At 41.3% G+C, this 15,398-nt stretch overlaps 1 protein-coding gene across 2 annotated transcripts; it reads left to right on the forward strand.

Annotated features, from left to right (window-relative positions):
• The first annotated feature begins 996 nt into the window (after nucleotides 1-996).
• On the forward strand, nucleotides 997-4,813 carry LOC127300871 (nudix hydrolase 15, mitochondrial). Of its 2 annotated transcripts, XM_051331065.2 has the most exons (5): nucleotides 997-1,080; nucleotides 1,193-1,508; nucleotides 2,545-2,687; nucleotides 3,668-3,787; nucleotides 4,376-4,813. In XM_051331065.2, exons 2-5 carry the CDS (start codon nucleotides 1,280-1,282, stop codon nucleotides 4,598-4,600), a joined length of 717 nt encoding a protein of 238 aa, XP_051187025.1. In that variant the 5' UTR covers nucleotides 997-1,080; nucleotides 1,193-1,279; the 3' UTR covers nucleotides 4,601-4,813. The 2 variants fall into 2 exon arrangements, with proteins under 2 accessions (XP_051187025.1, XP_051187024.1); XM_051331064.2 differs by lacking the exon at nucleotides 997-1,080 and having other exon boundaries at nucleotides 1,156-1,508.
• Nucleotides 4,814-15,398: the final 10,585 nt, after the last annotated feature.

Raw genomic sequence — 15,398 nt, forward strand, 5'->3', positions numbered from 1 at the left:
TATGCAAAGATTAGGGTTTGCCCTTGTAGCGTGAGCAGCCTCTCCAACAGCAGCAACACACACAACACGCAGCAGCTCATCACCACCACCAATCCACAGCAGCAGCTCAGCCCCTTACACCACCATCAACCTCCACCACTTCATCACCATTGCTGCTAAACAGCACCACCAAACGCCTCCAAACCCTAACCCATCTGTAGATCGGGCTTCCCTCAACTAATACCAGCAAAATGGTGAAGTTTTATTGGTTAAATCAGTGGGGATCTGAGAAAAAACGGGAGTTATTGGAGCTCTTCTCGTGTGCAGCCGACGAACAGCCAGAGGAAGAAGAAAAGAGGAAGGAAGAAGAAAGAGAACAGCGCGCGGGGAGCGTCTGCGGGCTGGCAGAAAAAGCCATGCACGGTCGGCCCACAGTGAACCGATCGGTCTACTGCTAACTGACAAGGTCTGGCGCCTGACCCCGCCTGCGCCACAGCCTGCAGTCGAACGGTAGATGGCCAATCGGCCCGCCGCTGTCCAATCAGTCGGCTGCTGGCCGACCAGATCACACTTTTGAACTTTTTTGAAAACGCGCGCTATTCCTGCACTTAAATAATAAATTCGTATTATTTATTACAAAAATCGCCGACGATTTTGCCGTTTAAGTTTAATGGAATGTCAGCGTTCCAAGTCAAAAAAAATGTGTTCACAATGCAACACATGTTGAACTTAATAATATATCTGCACTGGTAGCGGTTCATGAAACATTCCATCAAGTCAATCAAAAGAACATTCTTAATATGTTTTCATGAAACCCTATATGTTAATTCTCCATTGATTCATGAAACCCTACCGTTAATTCTATGACAACCATTTTATGTTCATAGTCTCATAAAAGTCATGTCAACTATTTTCTCCTTCACAATGATTATTCTTTTCCTGCTCATTATCCTACTCTCTGACCGCTTTCAACCCCGCCTGCTCTTCTGACTCTCCACAAACAGTACCTTCTAATAGAACCCACATCTTCAGCACCATTCTTATATTCTCATTTTCACTCATGTCACAAATTGTCATATTATCTTAAGAAAAAATATATAGGTAAGTTTCAACTCAATATTTCTCTTATTTTTTCCAAACTATCAAATACATTTTTCACAATTAGTATTTTTCCTAAGTCAAGGGGTCAAATCGGTTTGCCTCGGTTAATCAGAAATACACTCCGGAGCAAGCAGCAAGGCAGCATAGATCACTTCCAAGTTTCAAGACCTCTGATCTATTCCTCCGAGCTTTCAATTCCATGGAGGTGAATCCCGGCACGAACATTGAGGAGCTTATTCAACGGCTGAGGCTCCACCAGCCGCCTCCCTCCCCTTACTCTGCCGATTCCTCCACAGCGGCGACCCCCGGCGCCGCCCAGCTGTTTCAGCCTCGGAGAGCCGCCGTGTTGGTCTGCCTCTTCCAGGACGCCGCCGGCGAGCTCCGAGTCCTCCTCACCAAGCGCGCCTCGTCCCTCTCCACCCACTCTGGTGAGCAGCTCGCTCGCTTCTCCGTTACAGCTTCCGATCGATCTGAATCGTGGCACCTCCGTAGTATTTCGGGCCCCGTCGAATTTCATAGGGGAATAGTGTCACTGTACGCGGTAGGTGGGGGCTTAGGGACTAAATCATCCTACATTTCCTTGTCGGGTTTCTTTACAAGTCCAAAGATGTACGAATTATTATATTCGACCTTTGTACTTGCGCGGATTTATCTACTCTAGGAACATTGGAGCAAAGCTTTTACTTCTTGGTGAAAGTTGAGCAGAATCTAGTACGAAGAGAGTTTTGTGTTTAGCAGCGTTTCAGTTAGATGATTAGTTGATGAGTTGTCGGTGGCTTCGTCAGTACTTTCTTTGTACTGGTGTGTCCATACTGGTTTTAATCTTGTAACTTATGAACGGGTTGTTTGTTTATGTCCTGATCTTAATTCACTGGCTCCCAGTTCTTCTACCAAGCTCCTAGAAAAATTTATTCATTGTGTGTAGTTATGCTACCATGGTGTTCAAAGTTAGTCTATGTGGAATTTGGGGCATCAAAAATCTGTAGAAATGATTGGAATTTACTGTCTTGTTGGATGGTCGATGTGAATAACAGTGTTTATCTTAATTTTGTGTCTGCTTGCACCAGGTAAGTATAGTTCTCTAAATGTTCAGAAATTTAATCTACATGGGTTCCTGATGTTTCAGTAAGCCTGGAGTGAATTACAAAAGTCCCTTGATACACATATATATTTCAGAAAAGCCACCAGCTGATACATTTTAAGGTAGAAAGACTTCATCCAAAGGAAAAGCTAGAAGTTCGATAATATTGTAACAAAATAAATCAGATGTTTAACCTACCTGTCTGCTCTGCCCGGATTTGGCTTGACATAGCTTTTACATTTGAAGAATCAGGTTCACAAATGGATTTCAACCTAGACAAGAGCTGAATTAATCCTATCTTTCTGGTTGAACCTAAGAGCTTGCTTTGATCAAGTTCGCTAAGGCAAGCGATCTGATTTTGTTCCTCTATCTGAGATTTGCAGGGGAGGTTGCATTGCCAGGAGGGAAGGCAGAGGAGGGTGATGCTGATGATGCAGCAACAGCATTAAGAGAGGCGAAGGAGGAGATTGGGCTTGATTCAGCTCTGGTCACTGTCGTTTCCTCGCTTGAGCACTTCTTGTCCCAGGTGCAATGTCTATGGGTTATCGCTTACATACCAACTGAAAAACAGATCACATCGTACATCAGCACATACTGTTTACGTGCATTATTGGAAACGGCATGTGAATTTATTTTTCTAATTTTTTAAAAAACTTTGAAACCATAGTATCATACAACATGCGTGCAACTAAATCAACTTGACCTAGGATATGCTTATAGATGTTTTGAGGAACATGTAGGCAACTGTCCTTTCGAGAGTCATCTCTTGCTGGATACCAATTGTCCTCATCTGTAAAATGTTACCTTTTTGTTATTCTGATATCTCGAAGTTAATGTCATAAGCCTATTGGACAGTTGAATAGAAAAATTATTAATCTGAAAGATGGAAAGGTTGACTGTCGTTTACAAATGGATAAAAAATGTGCTGTCATTTACCTTGGGAGTAGACAACTTTTTCAGATTGTGCATTTTATAATTAACGTGTTTTTCTTCTCACATTCTTAATGGCTTTGCTTAGGATTTTATTACACTTAAGGACTGTGATACAATCTACTTGTTGTTTTCGAAGTTATGAAATGAATATAGCCTTTGACAGCATGGTGTCTCTGTAGATTACTTTGATCTTGTCATATCTCCACATGAGGTTTATGGGAAATATATAGAATAAACTCTTGGAATTTATCGATGCATAATATAAAGAAGAACTCCTAAAATTTAAATGCATATCAGATGGTGCAGAGGAAGCCTAATTCTATCACTGAATTTGTTCTAGTAAAATGGCTAAGAAATAGGCCAGGAGTTGCCTTTGTTTTGTCGCTTGAGCACTTTCCATGCCCACCACAAACTATTGCGCCCTGGAGCTTTGATATGTACACGCTATTGTTTTGGTTGTATGAAGTGGTAGACTTCCATTTAATTCTAAGGTTACTTTTGCAGTTTTTTTTTCGATAATGAATTTTGCAGTTTTGTGGTTCTTCAAGATTAATATTCTTCATTTTTTGGCAGCATCTTCTGGTAGTTGTTCCTATTGTTGGCATACTGTCAGATATACATGCATTCAAACCAGCCCTTAATGTTGATGAGGTGGACGACATTTTTGATGTGCCCCTAGAGATGTTCCTCAAGGTCTGTGTTTTCACCATGCTAGTTTAAGTACTACATACAATCTCCATTTAGGTACTTATGTGATGGTATTTGTGTGAGCCTGGGTTGCATGCTTGTGATACTTCCATTTTACCCTGTAAATGACCCAGTTTACTACTCCCTCCTTCCCAATTTAGGATGCATATTAGTTTGGTCAAATTCAAACTTTATGAAGTTCGACTAACTATATATGAAAATATATTAACTTTCATAATACCAAATACATATGATATGAAATATATTTCGTGATGGTTCTAATAACATTGAGTTAATTTGTAGATGTTGATATTATTTTCTATACATTTGGTCAAAGTTTACAAAGTTTGACTTTGACTAAAATTAATATGCATCCTGATTTGGGAAGGAGGGAGTACAGAAAAAAAAAGTGAAGCACATGAATTACCATGATGTGTAATTTACTGTGCTACCATAAATATAAACTGAAATACTTATCCATAATAGCTAACTCTGATAAGTTAACATGCGGGGCTACAGCAGTAGTGGCACTAGCATTTTTTCTTGAGATCATAGGATGTACACACTGTCATTCTCCCTTCAATCAATTGGCAGGATGAGGGCAGGAGGTCCGAGGAGCGAGAATGGATGGGACAGGCATTCACACTTCATCACTTCGACTATGAGAAAGGGAACAAGAAGTACGTAATTTGGGGTCTGACTGCCGGCATCTTGATCCAGGCCGCTTCAGTTGTATACCAGCGGCCACCAGACTTTGCTGAACGAAGGGTACAGTTCAACTTGCCAAAGTACTCAAAGGAGTATTCATCAATGCCATGATCAGGATTAAGATGCACATTCAGTTACATTTAAAATACCTGGTTCGGCGTACAAAGGACTACACAACCAGAAATTCTGTAGAATCTAAAGGGCTTACACATTGTGTGCTCCTGTATAATTTATTCTTTACACAGTAATACAGTATAAACATTAACATTACAAAAATTGTTGATGTATTCTTGAGTACACTCTATTATTGCCTATTATTTTTCAGATACCCAGCTGCCACTTGTCCCTACTGATCTGTCCAAAAGACTTGCACTAATGCAGTACGATTACTTGTTTGTAAAATCAGTTTGCCAAGTGCTTTATTCAATGCTCCAACATGACCTGATAAAATTCACGTGGAAAGCAATGGTTGAACACAGTGGAGAAATACAGAAAGTAATGCATTGCTAGTGCTTCTCCGAGTCTGTTTGCAGATAGCAGCACTACTACTTAATTTTCCCCAGTTACAGCTTTCACATCACAGTGTTGCCTTTGCTGCTTCTGTTGTTTTTGTGTTTCCTTTAGCCATCGTGGGGGTGGGTAGTGCAGGATTTTCGACCGGCATTCAGGTTCAGAGAAACCGAAAGCAGTAGTGGGTGCTTTTTGGGGCAAAAAGCTCATGAAGTCCTTTGGCAACTCTTTGGGGTTCGTCATGCCGGCGCTTCGTTTCAAGAAATCACGCGGGGTTCTGTCATCTCCAGACTTCAGGGATAAGGGATTCCATCGCCCACACAGATCCTATCAATCACCGCCATTCCATATGCTTCACTTGTGGCCCGATTTTTTGTAGGCATGACCGCATGAGCATGTAACATGAACAGGAGCTACGGTATGTATAACGAAAACTTAGGTCCAAAACATCATACGACGAAATGGGGCGTGGCCAAGTGGTAAGAGCGGGTTTTGGTTCGGTAACATAGCTCTGATAATAAGGTATTTCTCGTCCCAATGTTCAAACGAAATCACTGGTAGAGATTCTGGGATCAAGATATTGCAGTGGAAAAAGAAAAACTTCCCTGCCTAGCATTTTTTTCAGCTTTGGCAACTTTGTTGCCTTTGGGATTCCTGACAGGGATGTTCACCTGCGAAGGAACACGCACGGACGGCAGCACTTGACAGAAACTAAAATTATTTATCCACACTTTCAGTAGCCGGTTCTGGCTATTCTGTCTCCAAGGCCCACTTTGGGCAGGACTCAGGGCGCGCGCGTGCACCTCTAGTCCCATCGGATCCGCATGTTTCTTTCACTGTCCATTTCAGCCTCCGTGCATGCATGCTGCCGCCACTCAAGTTTCTATATAAAAAAAAGTCAATGGCACGTGCAAACTCCATTTTCTGCTAAATATTTTTTAACAAGGAAAGGAAAGGTCCCAAGGACCTAGTAGCTGCGTTTGATTCCAGCGGTGGGTATATAGATTACAAAGCAACAATAACTAATGGGGCCTAATTTGCAAAAAGAACCCCGAAGCATATGAAAGAAAATCAATCAGGTCGTTCTCCACCGCAATGATGAGCTCCCCTCGACATCCAAGCCAACAACTTCACCGCCACTAGGGATGCGCCAGTTAGAGCAAGTACAATAAGTCCTAGTCAGCTGGCTATAAGAATTAAAATAGTATATTATTGCTTAGTTGGAGGAGAGAGAGGAGGAGAGAGAAGGAGAGTGGGCTCTTATGCAAGAGTCAGCTCTAGCACGTGCTCCTAGGCACTTTGTGAGAATGGAAGGTGGGCCATACATTGATAAAGTACTACATTTTTATAGCTCACTATTATATGTGTTGGCTTTATATTAGCTATAGATGACATGATACTTGCTTATAGCCAGCAGCTGGCTACACTATTGGAATTGCTCTTAGGGACGCTGCTGATAAACACTGGGATGGAGCAAATAGAGGGCCTCTGCATAGGAGGGCCAACCATCGGCCATCAAGAGCAAGGTCAAGACGGCAACCACCACTGCAAGTCCCGTGCATGTGAACTACTAGGAACGCGTGCAACCTAAGTACCCTTCAGTGCAGATCGACAAACCCACCTAAGACCAACCACACAGATGGCACCATCACCTATATGAATACAAATCGTAATTTGGCCGGCAAGATAAATACGCATAATCCGAGCCACCGTCGGACTTTATTGAAGGGGATGCAGTGGTAGAACTGCCACTACATTCGGCTCCATCCTCTGGAGTGCCACAGATAGCAACAATACCACCACCAGCCATTGGCCGCCCTCGTGTGCTCTCATGCCAAGATCCCCGACGACATAGATCGCGACATTCACCACATTGGCAAGACCAACCCTAAGCGACAACTACTGCTACTATATTGATGCATGTAAAATGCATACATGAACTTTGTCCTTTATCATATTGAATTGCCACATATTTGCAACATATATGATGTTAATACCATGTTTTACATTGATTTATGGGGATTTACTAATGATCCCACTTATTTGGTTTATAACTCTATAGAACAGGAATTCTCTGTTTCGCGTATTTTTTTTACTTTTAGAGACCTATACGGAGTCAAATTGACCTGAAATTTTTGGAGCGTCATTTTTTCATCGGGAAGCACCCTGGAACCTGGAAGCACACCTGGATGGGCCAGAGGCCCAAAAGACACCAGGTGGCGCTGAAAGTGCATGGAGCCCCCATGTGTGGTTTTGGTAATTAATGACAATCCCTATGGACTAATGTTTGCATTGAGTTATATTTGTAGGAGTTGTCCATAGGCAATGCTTGAACCATATGTTGGTTTCAAGATTGCAATAAGAAGCAAATGAAGAAGATCAAGTGTCAAGTATATCTTGAAGAAGAAGATGAAGTGAGCCCTCAAGTTTAACTTCAAGACATCAACGATGAAGAATGAAGAAATGAAGTGCAAGTTCAAGACGAGCCATCTCGAAGAGATTATTTGCTTGAATCTTGCCATCCATATGGTGATCATGGATATAAGAAAATGCACCGAAGAAGAAGCTCTCCCATGATGGATTATGGGGGAGAGCAATCCACAAGACTTCGTCAAGCAAGCACAAGAAAGGTGTTCCATCTTGTTGCTGTCAAGACCGTCATCATCGAGCTCAAGTGGAATGCGCAAGTTTAAGGTTTGTTCTTGATAGGGTTTCTTTCTCACCGGTCTCATGGTGTAGTTGGAGACCGGTTTATAGTTTAGCTACCGTACTATCAAGAAGGCTCTCGAGTGAGTAACTCGATCGTATCGTTCGGAGAGAGCTCAAACCTTTGCATCCTTGCATCATCTTTCTTGGTTGTTATTTGGATCTTATCTATGCGATGTTTTAGAGCTTGTTCTTATTCTCATGAGAAACTCTAGTTCATCAAGAGTGGTTTTGCATGGGCAACTTGTTGCATTTTTAGGTTGGAGGTTTTACCGATATGTCTTTTTTAGATAGGTCAAACCTTTCATCATTTATTTCTAACCTACCTTACTACTATTATGGTTTCCTGCATGATCTTGTGGAGCTTGTTACTAGATCATCAAAATTGGAATCCAGATGCTCAAGTTATGGTCATTCTAAGAACGGCTAAGGACTGAGCGGCCGGGCTTACTGTATCCCCCCCCCCCCCCCCCCGGAAATTTGGCCGGAAATTTCATTTTCTAGGTCGGAATTTCCGGTGGGGGGCGGAATTTCTGGCCCTCACTTAGGCCGGAAATTCCGGCCTGGTATTCCCCAACGGCTCGATTTTCTGGGGGTATAGATACCTCCTTCTTCCTCCTTGGGCAGCCATCTCTTCCCCATTTGCTCTCCACCATTGTTTACCTTGAGATCCTGCCATATCCCTCTACTCCTCCTATGCTTCTTGAATCTTTTTAAGGGAAAAAGAAGAGGAGATCTAGATCTACATTTGTACCAATCGAATCCCTCTCTTTATGAGTGGAATCCTCTAGATCTTGATCTTGGAGTTCTTTGTGAATTTCCTTTCTTCTTCCTCTCTTCTTCCCCCACAAGCTTTTGTAGCTTTGGTGGAATTTGGGAGTGAAGGATTTGCCATTGCATGTGGTGCATCGGTTTGAGTTCTCCACGGTGATTCGTGGTGGTGAAAGCAAGAAGGTTGTTACTCTTGGGTTCTTGGAAACCTAGATGGATTCTAGACCTTTGTGGTGATTTGTTGGGAGCCTCCAATTAATTTGTGGATGTGTGCCCCAACCTTTATGTAAGGCCCGGTTTCCGCCTCGAAGGAAATCCCTTAGTGAAATCGTGACCAAGGCCTTTGTGGTGAAGGTCACCGGAGAATAAGGTGAGGCGCCTTCGTGGCGCTCGGTGTGTGGTGTGACTGCCGCATCTTGGGGTGAGGCCTTTGTGGCAATGGTGTGCATCGAGCAACCACACCTCAAGGTGAGGCCATTTGTGGCGTTCGGGAGCACTAAGCCACTGCACCTCTCCAACGGATATTAGCATGCGCAAGAGTGTGAACTTCGGGATAAATCATCGTCTCCCGCGTGCCTCGGTTATCTCTATACCTGGGCTCTTTACTTATGCACTTTACTTTGTGATAGCCATCGTGCTTGATGTTATATATCTTGCTATCATATAGTTGCTTGTATTGTTTAGCATAAGTTGTTGGTGTACATAGGTAAACCATAGTATATAGGCTTTGGGGTTGACAAAGTAAACGCTAGTTTTCTTCCGCATTTGTTAAGCCCATCTCGTAAAAGTTTTAAACCGCATACTCACCCCCCTCTAGGAGACATTCGTGTCCTTTCAGGTGCGCCCTACATGTCTAGGCACGACACCCAAGGTCTTTCGGCCATCGATCATCCAATTCACTTGATTCTTTCACTCACCAGCGTATTTTGACCTAAAAATCACTATATATATGGCCCCAAAGATTTCTCGGGAGGAGACTCCATAGAAGAAAGAAACATGAAAACAGAGGCTGCATCAGCGAAGATTGGAGGGGGAAACTCCACCGGGATCTCCACCTTCTCCAACGTCTTCATCATCATCACCATGATCAAGGGCGAGTAGTCCACCTCTGGACTACGGGTTTGTGGCAGTAGTTTGATCGATTTCTCTCATGTTCTTCATAGTTCTTAGTGCCATATGAGCTGCCCTACATGATTATAGCCATATTTGTAATACCTATGTGGTGGATCCTTATTCTATGATATTGTGATATGAAGTGTGATCATATTATGTGCAGGATGTATTGATAGATGCATACTATGTACCCCGTTCTTCAGTATTTGTTTTGATCCAACTTACATGCAAGAGCGTGTGTGGGATGATGTGTGTATTAGATGGAGTAGCATGGTTTTAGTGATTCAATAGTGACAACAAATTCATGATCTACTATGGTTTTGCCTTTTCTTTTACTACCTCACTAGGGATAAAGTGAATCCATGTGCTATGTTCATCATGTGACAAAAGTGATGATCTTGTTTGTTCAAGGTAGCATATTTGATATTCAAACATCATGTCAAAGTACTTATGGCTATGCTCTGTTAAATCTGAATAGAAGATTGCTGTCTACTGTTGGCTTCTATTCCTGTAGACAGTGTTGGGCCTCCAAGAGCAGAGGTTTGTAGAACAGCAGCAAGTTTCCCTTAAGTGAATCACCCAAGGTTTATCGAACTCAGGGAGGAAGAGGTCAAAGATATCCCTCTCAATCAACCCTGCAATCACGATACAAGAAGTCTCTTGTGTCCCCAACACACCTAATACACTTGTCAGATGTATAGGTGCACTAGTTCGGCGAAGAGATAGTGAAATACAAGTAATATGGATGAATATGAGTGGTAATAGCAATCTAAAATAAATATGGAAGCAAGTAAACATGCAGTAGAACAGTAAATAAACGGAGACTCGATGTTTGGAAACAAGGCCTAGGGATCATACTTTCACTAGTGGACACTCTCAACATTGATCACATAACTGAATAGATAAATGCTACTTTCTCTACACTCTCTTGTTGGATGACAAACACCATTCATTGTGTAGGGCTACAAGAGCTCCCTCAAGCCGGAGTTAACAAGCTCCACAACATCCGGTGTTCATATTTAAGTAACCTTAGAGTGCATAATAGACCATTGCAATTATACCGAGTACTAACATAGCATGCACACTGTCACCGTCAGGCTATGAAAGGGGGAATAGATCGCATCAATACTATCATACTAATAGTTAACTCCATAATCTACAAGATATTACAATCATAACCTATGCCAAGTACTACATGATGCACACACTGTCAACATTACATCATGGAGGAGGAATAGAGTACTTTAATAACATCACTAGAGTAGCACATAGATGATATTCAACTAGATCACAAAGAGAGAGAGATGAACCACATAGCTACGGTAGAGCCCTCAGCCCCGGGGGAGAACTACTCCCTCCTCATCATGAGAGACAGCAGCGGCGATGAAGATGGCGGTGGTGTTGATGGAGATGCCTTCCGGGGGCACTTCCCCGTCCCGGCGGCGTGCCGGAACAGAGACCTCTGTCCCCCGAATCTTGGCTTCACGATGGCGGCGGCTCTGGAACTTTTCTCGTATCGTGGCTTATTCATATCAAAGTTTTAGGTCACCAGGGCTTAAATAGGCGAAGAGGCGGAGTCGGATGAGGCCTGGGGGGCCCACACAGTAGGGGGGCGCCCCCCCTCTGGCCGCGCCGCCATGTTGTGTCGCCGCCTCGTGGCCCCACTTCGTAATCCCTTCGGTCTTCTGGAAGCTTCGTGGAAAAATAAGACCCTGGGCGTTGATTTCGTCCAATTCCGAGAATATTTCCTTTGTAGGATTTCTGAAACCAAAAACAGCAGAAAACAGGAACTGGCACTTCGGCATCTTGTTAATAGGTTAGTTCCGGAAAATGCATCAAAACGATATAAAGTGTGAACAAAACATGTAGGTATTGTCATAAAACTAGCATGGAACATCAGAAATTATAGATACGTTGGAGACGTATCAGCATCCCCAAGCTTAGTTCCTACTCGCCCTCGAGTAGGTAAACGATAACAAAGATAATTTCTGAAGTGACATGCTACTTACATAATCTTGATCATACTATTGTAAAGCATATGAGATGAATGCAGCGATTCAAAGCAATGGTAAAGACAATGATTAAACAACTGAACCATATAGCAAAGACTTTTCATGAATAGTACTTTCAAGACAAGCATCAATAAGACTTGCATAGGAGTTAACTCATAAAGCAATAAATTCAAAGTAAAGGCATTGAAGCAACACAAAGGAAGATCTAAGTTTCAGCAGTTGCTTTCAACTTTCAACATGCATATCTCATGGATAATTGTCAACACAAAGTAATATGATGAATGCAAATAAGCAAGTATGTAAGAATCAATGCACAGTTGACACAAGTGTTTGCTTCTAAGATAGAAAGAAGTAGGTAAACTGACTCAACATAAAAGTAGAAGAAAGGCCCTTCGCAGAGGGAAGCATGGATTACTATTTTTGTGCCAGAGCTTTTATTTTGAAAACATAGAAACAATTTTGTCAACGGTAGTAATAAAGCATATGTGTTATGTATAAGACATCCTATAAGTTGCAAGCCTCATGCATAGTATATCAATAGTGCCCGCACCTTGTCCTAATTAGCTTGGATTTACATGGATTATCATTGCATAGCATATGTTTTAACCAAGTGTCACAAAGGGGTACCTCTGTGCCGCCTGTACAAAGGTCTAAGGAGAAAGCTCGCATTGGATTTCTCGCTTTTGATTATTCTCAACTTAGACATCCATACCGGGACAACATAGACAACAGATAATGGACTCCTCTTTAATGCATAAGCATTCAACAACGGATAATATTCTCATAAGAGATTGAGGATTGTTGTCCAAACTGAAACTTCCACCATGGATCATGGCTTTAGTTAGCGGCCCAATGTTCTTCTCTAACAATATGCATACTCAAACCATTTGATCATGATAAGTCACCCTTACTTTAGACAAGACGAACATGCATAGCAACTCACATGATATTCAACAAAGGTGAAATAGTTGATGGCGTCCCCAGAAACATGGTTACCTCTCAACAAGCAACTTATAAGAAATAAGATACATAAGTACATATTCAATACCACAATAGTTTTTAAGCTATTTTTCCCATGAGCTATATATTGCAAAGACAAAGGAATGAAATTTTAAAGGTAGCACTCAAGCAATTTACTTTGGAATGGCAGAGAAATACCATGTAGTAGGTAGGTATGGTGGACACAAATGGCATGGGTTTTGGCTCAAGGATTTTGGATGCACGAGAAGTAATCCCTCTCAATACAAGGCTTTGGCTAGCAAGGTTGTTTGAAGCAAACACAAGTATGAACCGGTACAGCAAAACTTACATAAGAACATATTGCAAGCATTATAAGACTCTACACTGTCTTCCTTGTTGTTCAAACCCTCACCAGAAAATATCTAGACTTTAGAGAGACCAATCATGCAAACCAAATGTCAACAAGCTCTACAGTATTTCTTCATTAATAGGTGCAAAGTACATGATGCAAGAGCTTAAACATGATCTATTTGAGCACAACAATTGCCAAGTATCAAATTATTCAAGACATTATACCAATTACCACATGCAGCATTTTCTATTTCCAACCATATAACAATTAACGAAGCAGTTTCAACCTTCGCCATGAACATTAAGAATAAAGCTAAGAACATATGTGTTCATATGCAACAGCGGAGCGTGTCTCTCTCCCAAACAAGCATGAATTTATTCAGAGAATGAAAATAACAAAACAAAAATAAAAGCACACAGACGCTCCAAGTAAAGCACATAAGATGTGACGGAAGAAAAATATAGTTTCACTAGAGGTGACCTGATAAGTTGTCGATGAAGAAGGGGATGCCTTGGGCATCCCCAAGCTTAGATGCTTGAGTCTTCTTGAAATATGCAGGGATGAACCACGGGGGCATCCCCAAGCTTAGAGTTTTCACTCTCCTTGATCATATTGTATCATCCTCCTCTCTTGATCCTTGAAAACTTCCTCCACACCAAACTCAAAACAAACTCATTAGAGGGTTAGTGCATAATCAAAAATTCACATATTCAGAGGTGACACAATCATTTTTAACACTTCTGGACATTGCTCAAAGCTACTGGAAGTTAATGGAACAAAGAAATCCATTCAACACAGCAAAACAGGCAATGCGAAATAAAAGGCAGAATCTGTCAAAACAGAACAGCCTGTAAAGACGAATTTTTCTGGGGCACTTAACTTGCTGAGATGAAAATGCTCAAATTGAATGAAAGTTGCGTACATATCTGAGGATCACGCACGTAAATTGGCAGATTTTTCTGAGTTACCTACAGAGAATACTACTCAAATTCGTGACAGCAAGAAATCTGTTTCTGCGCAGTAATCCAAATCTAGTATGAACCTTACTATCAAAGACTTTACTTGGCACAACAATGCAATAAAATAAAGATAAGGAGAGGTTGCTACAGTAGTAACAACTTCCAAGACTCAAATATAAAACAAAATTGCTGTAGTAAAATAAAAGCATGGGTTATCTCCCAAGAAGTGCTTTCTTTATAGCCGTTAAGGTGGGCTCAGTAGTTTTAATGATGCACTCGTAAGAAATAAGAGTTGAACCAAAAGAGGGCATCAAAAAGCAAATTCAAAACACATTTAAGTCTAACCCACTTCCTATGAAAAGGAATCTTGTAAATAAACAAATCATGTAAGCATAACGCAACAAGCATAGAAAGGCAACACAAGCGCAACTTCAAGATTCTCAACATAAAGAGGGGAAACTTAATATTATTAAGATGCATATAACCATGTTTCCCTCTCTCATAATAACTTTCAGTAGCATCATGAACAAACTCAACAATATAACTATCACATAAAGCATTCTTATCATGAGTCTCATGCATAAAATTATTACTCTCCACATAAGCATAGTCATTACTATTAATTGTAGTGGGAGCAAATTCAATAAAATAGCTATCATTATTATTCTCATCACCATAATCATCATATATAGGAGGCATATTGTAATCATAATTAATTTTATCCTCAATAGTAGGTGGACTGAAAATATTATAGTCATCATTGCAATCATCATAAATGGGAGGCAAAGTATCAGCAAAGAAAATTTTCTCCTCCATGCTTGGGGGTTCTAAAAATATCATGCTCATCAAAACCAGCTTCCCCAAGCTTAGAAGTTTCCATAGCATTAGCAACAATGGTGTTCAAAGCATTCATACTAGTAACATTGCCATTAGCATGCATATAAAGTTCCATAGGTTTTTTAATTTTCTCTTCAAACACCTCATGTCCTAACTCAAGATAAATTTCATAAAGATCTCTAATTTTTTTGTTGTTTTCCATTAAGCCTAACTAGTGAAATAAAAACAAGAAACAAAAAGATGCAATTGCAGGATCTAAAGGAAATAGCTTCGAGCACTCACACACCGGCAACAGTGCTAGGAAATAGCTTAGTAGTCGGAGGATGTGAATACCTTTTACCTTACCTCCCCGGCAACGGCGCCAGAAAATAGCTTGCTGTCTACTGTTGGCTTCTATTCCTGTAGACAGTGTTGGGCCTCCAAGAGCAGAGGTTTGTAGAACAGCAGCAAGTTTACCTTAAGTGAATCACCCAAGGTTTATCGAACTCAGGGAGGAAGAGGTCAAAGATATCCCTCTCAAGCAACCCTGCAATCACGATACAAGAAGTCTCTTGTGTCCCCAACACACCTAATACACTTGTCAGATGTATAGGTGCACTAGTTCAGCGAAGAGATAGTGAAATACAAGTAATATAGATGAATATGAGTGGTAATAGCAATCTGAAATAAATATGGCAGCAAGTAAACAT

This window comes from Lolium perenne, chromosome 7 (assembly GCF_019359855.2).
Source record: "Lolium perenne isolate Kyuss_39 chromosome 7, Kyuss_2.0, whole genome shotgun sequence".
Classification (NCBI taxonomy): domain Eukaryota; kingdom Viridiplantae; phylum Streptophyta; class Magnoliopsida; order Poales; family Poaceae; genus Lolium; species Lolium perenne.

What these genes read in the sequence shown, in the direction of transcription:
- LOC127300871 (XM_051331065.2), top strand. Translation starts at nt 1,280, where the DNA reads ATGGAGGTGAATCCCGGCACGAACATTGAGGAGCTTATTCAACGGCTG. An exon ending in TTGAGCACTTCTTGTCCCAG is followed by an intron (nt 2,688 to 3,667) that starts GTGCAATGTCTA and finishes ATTTTTTGGCAG; the next exon opens with CATCTTCTGGTAGTTGTTCC. An exon ending in CCCTAGAGATGTTCCTCAAG is followed by an intron (nt 3,788 to 4,375) that starts GTCTGTGTTTTC and finishes ATCAATTGGCAG; the next exon opens with GATGAGGGCAGGAGGTCCGA.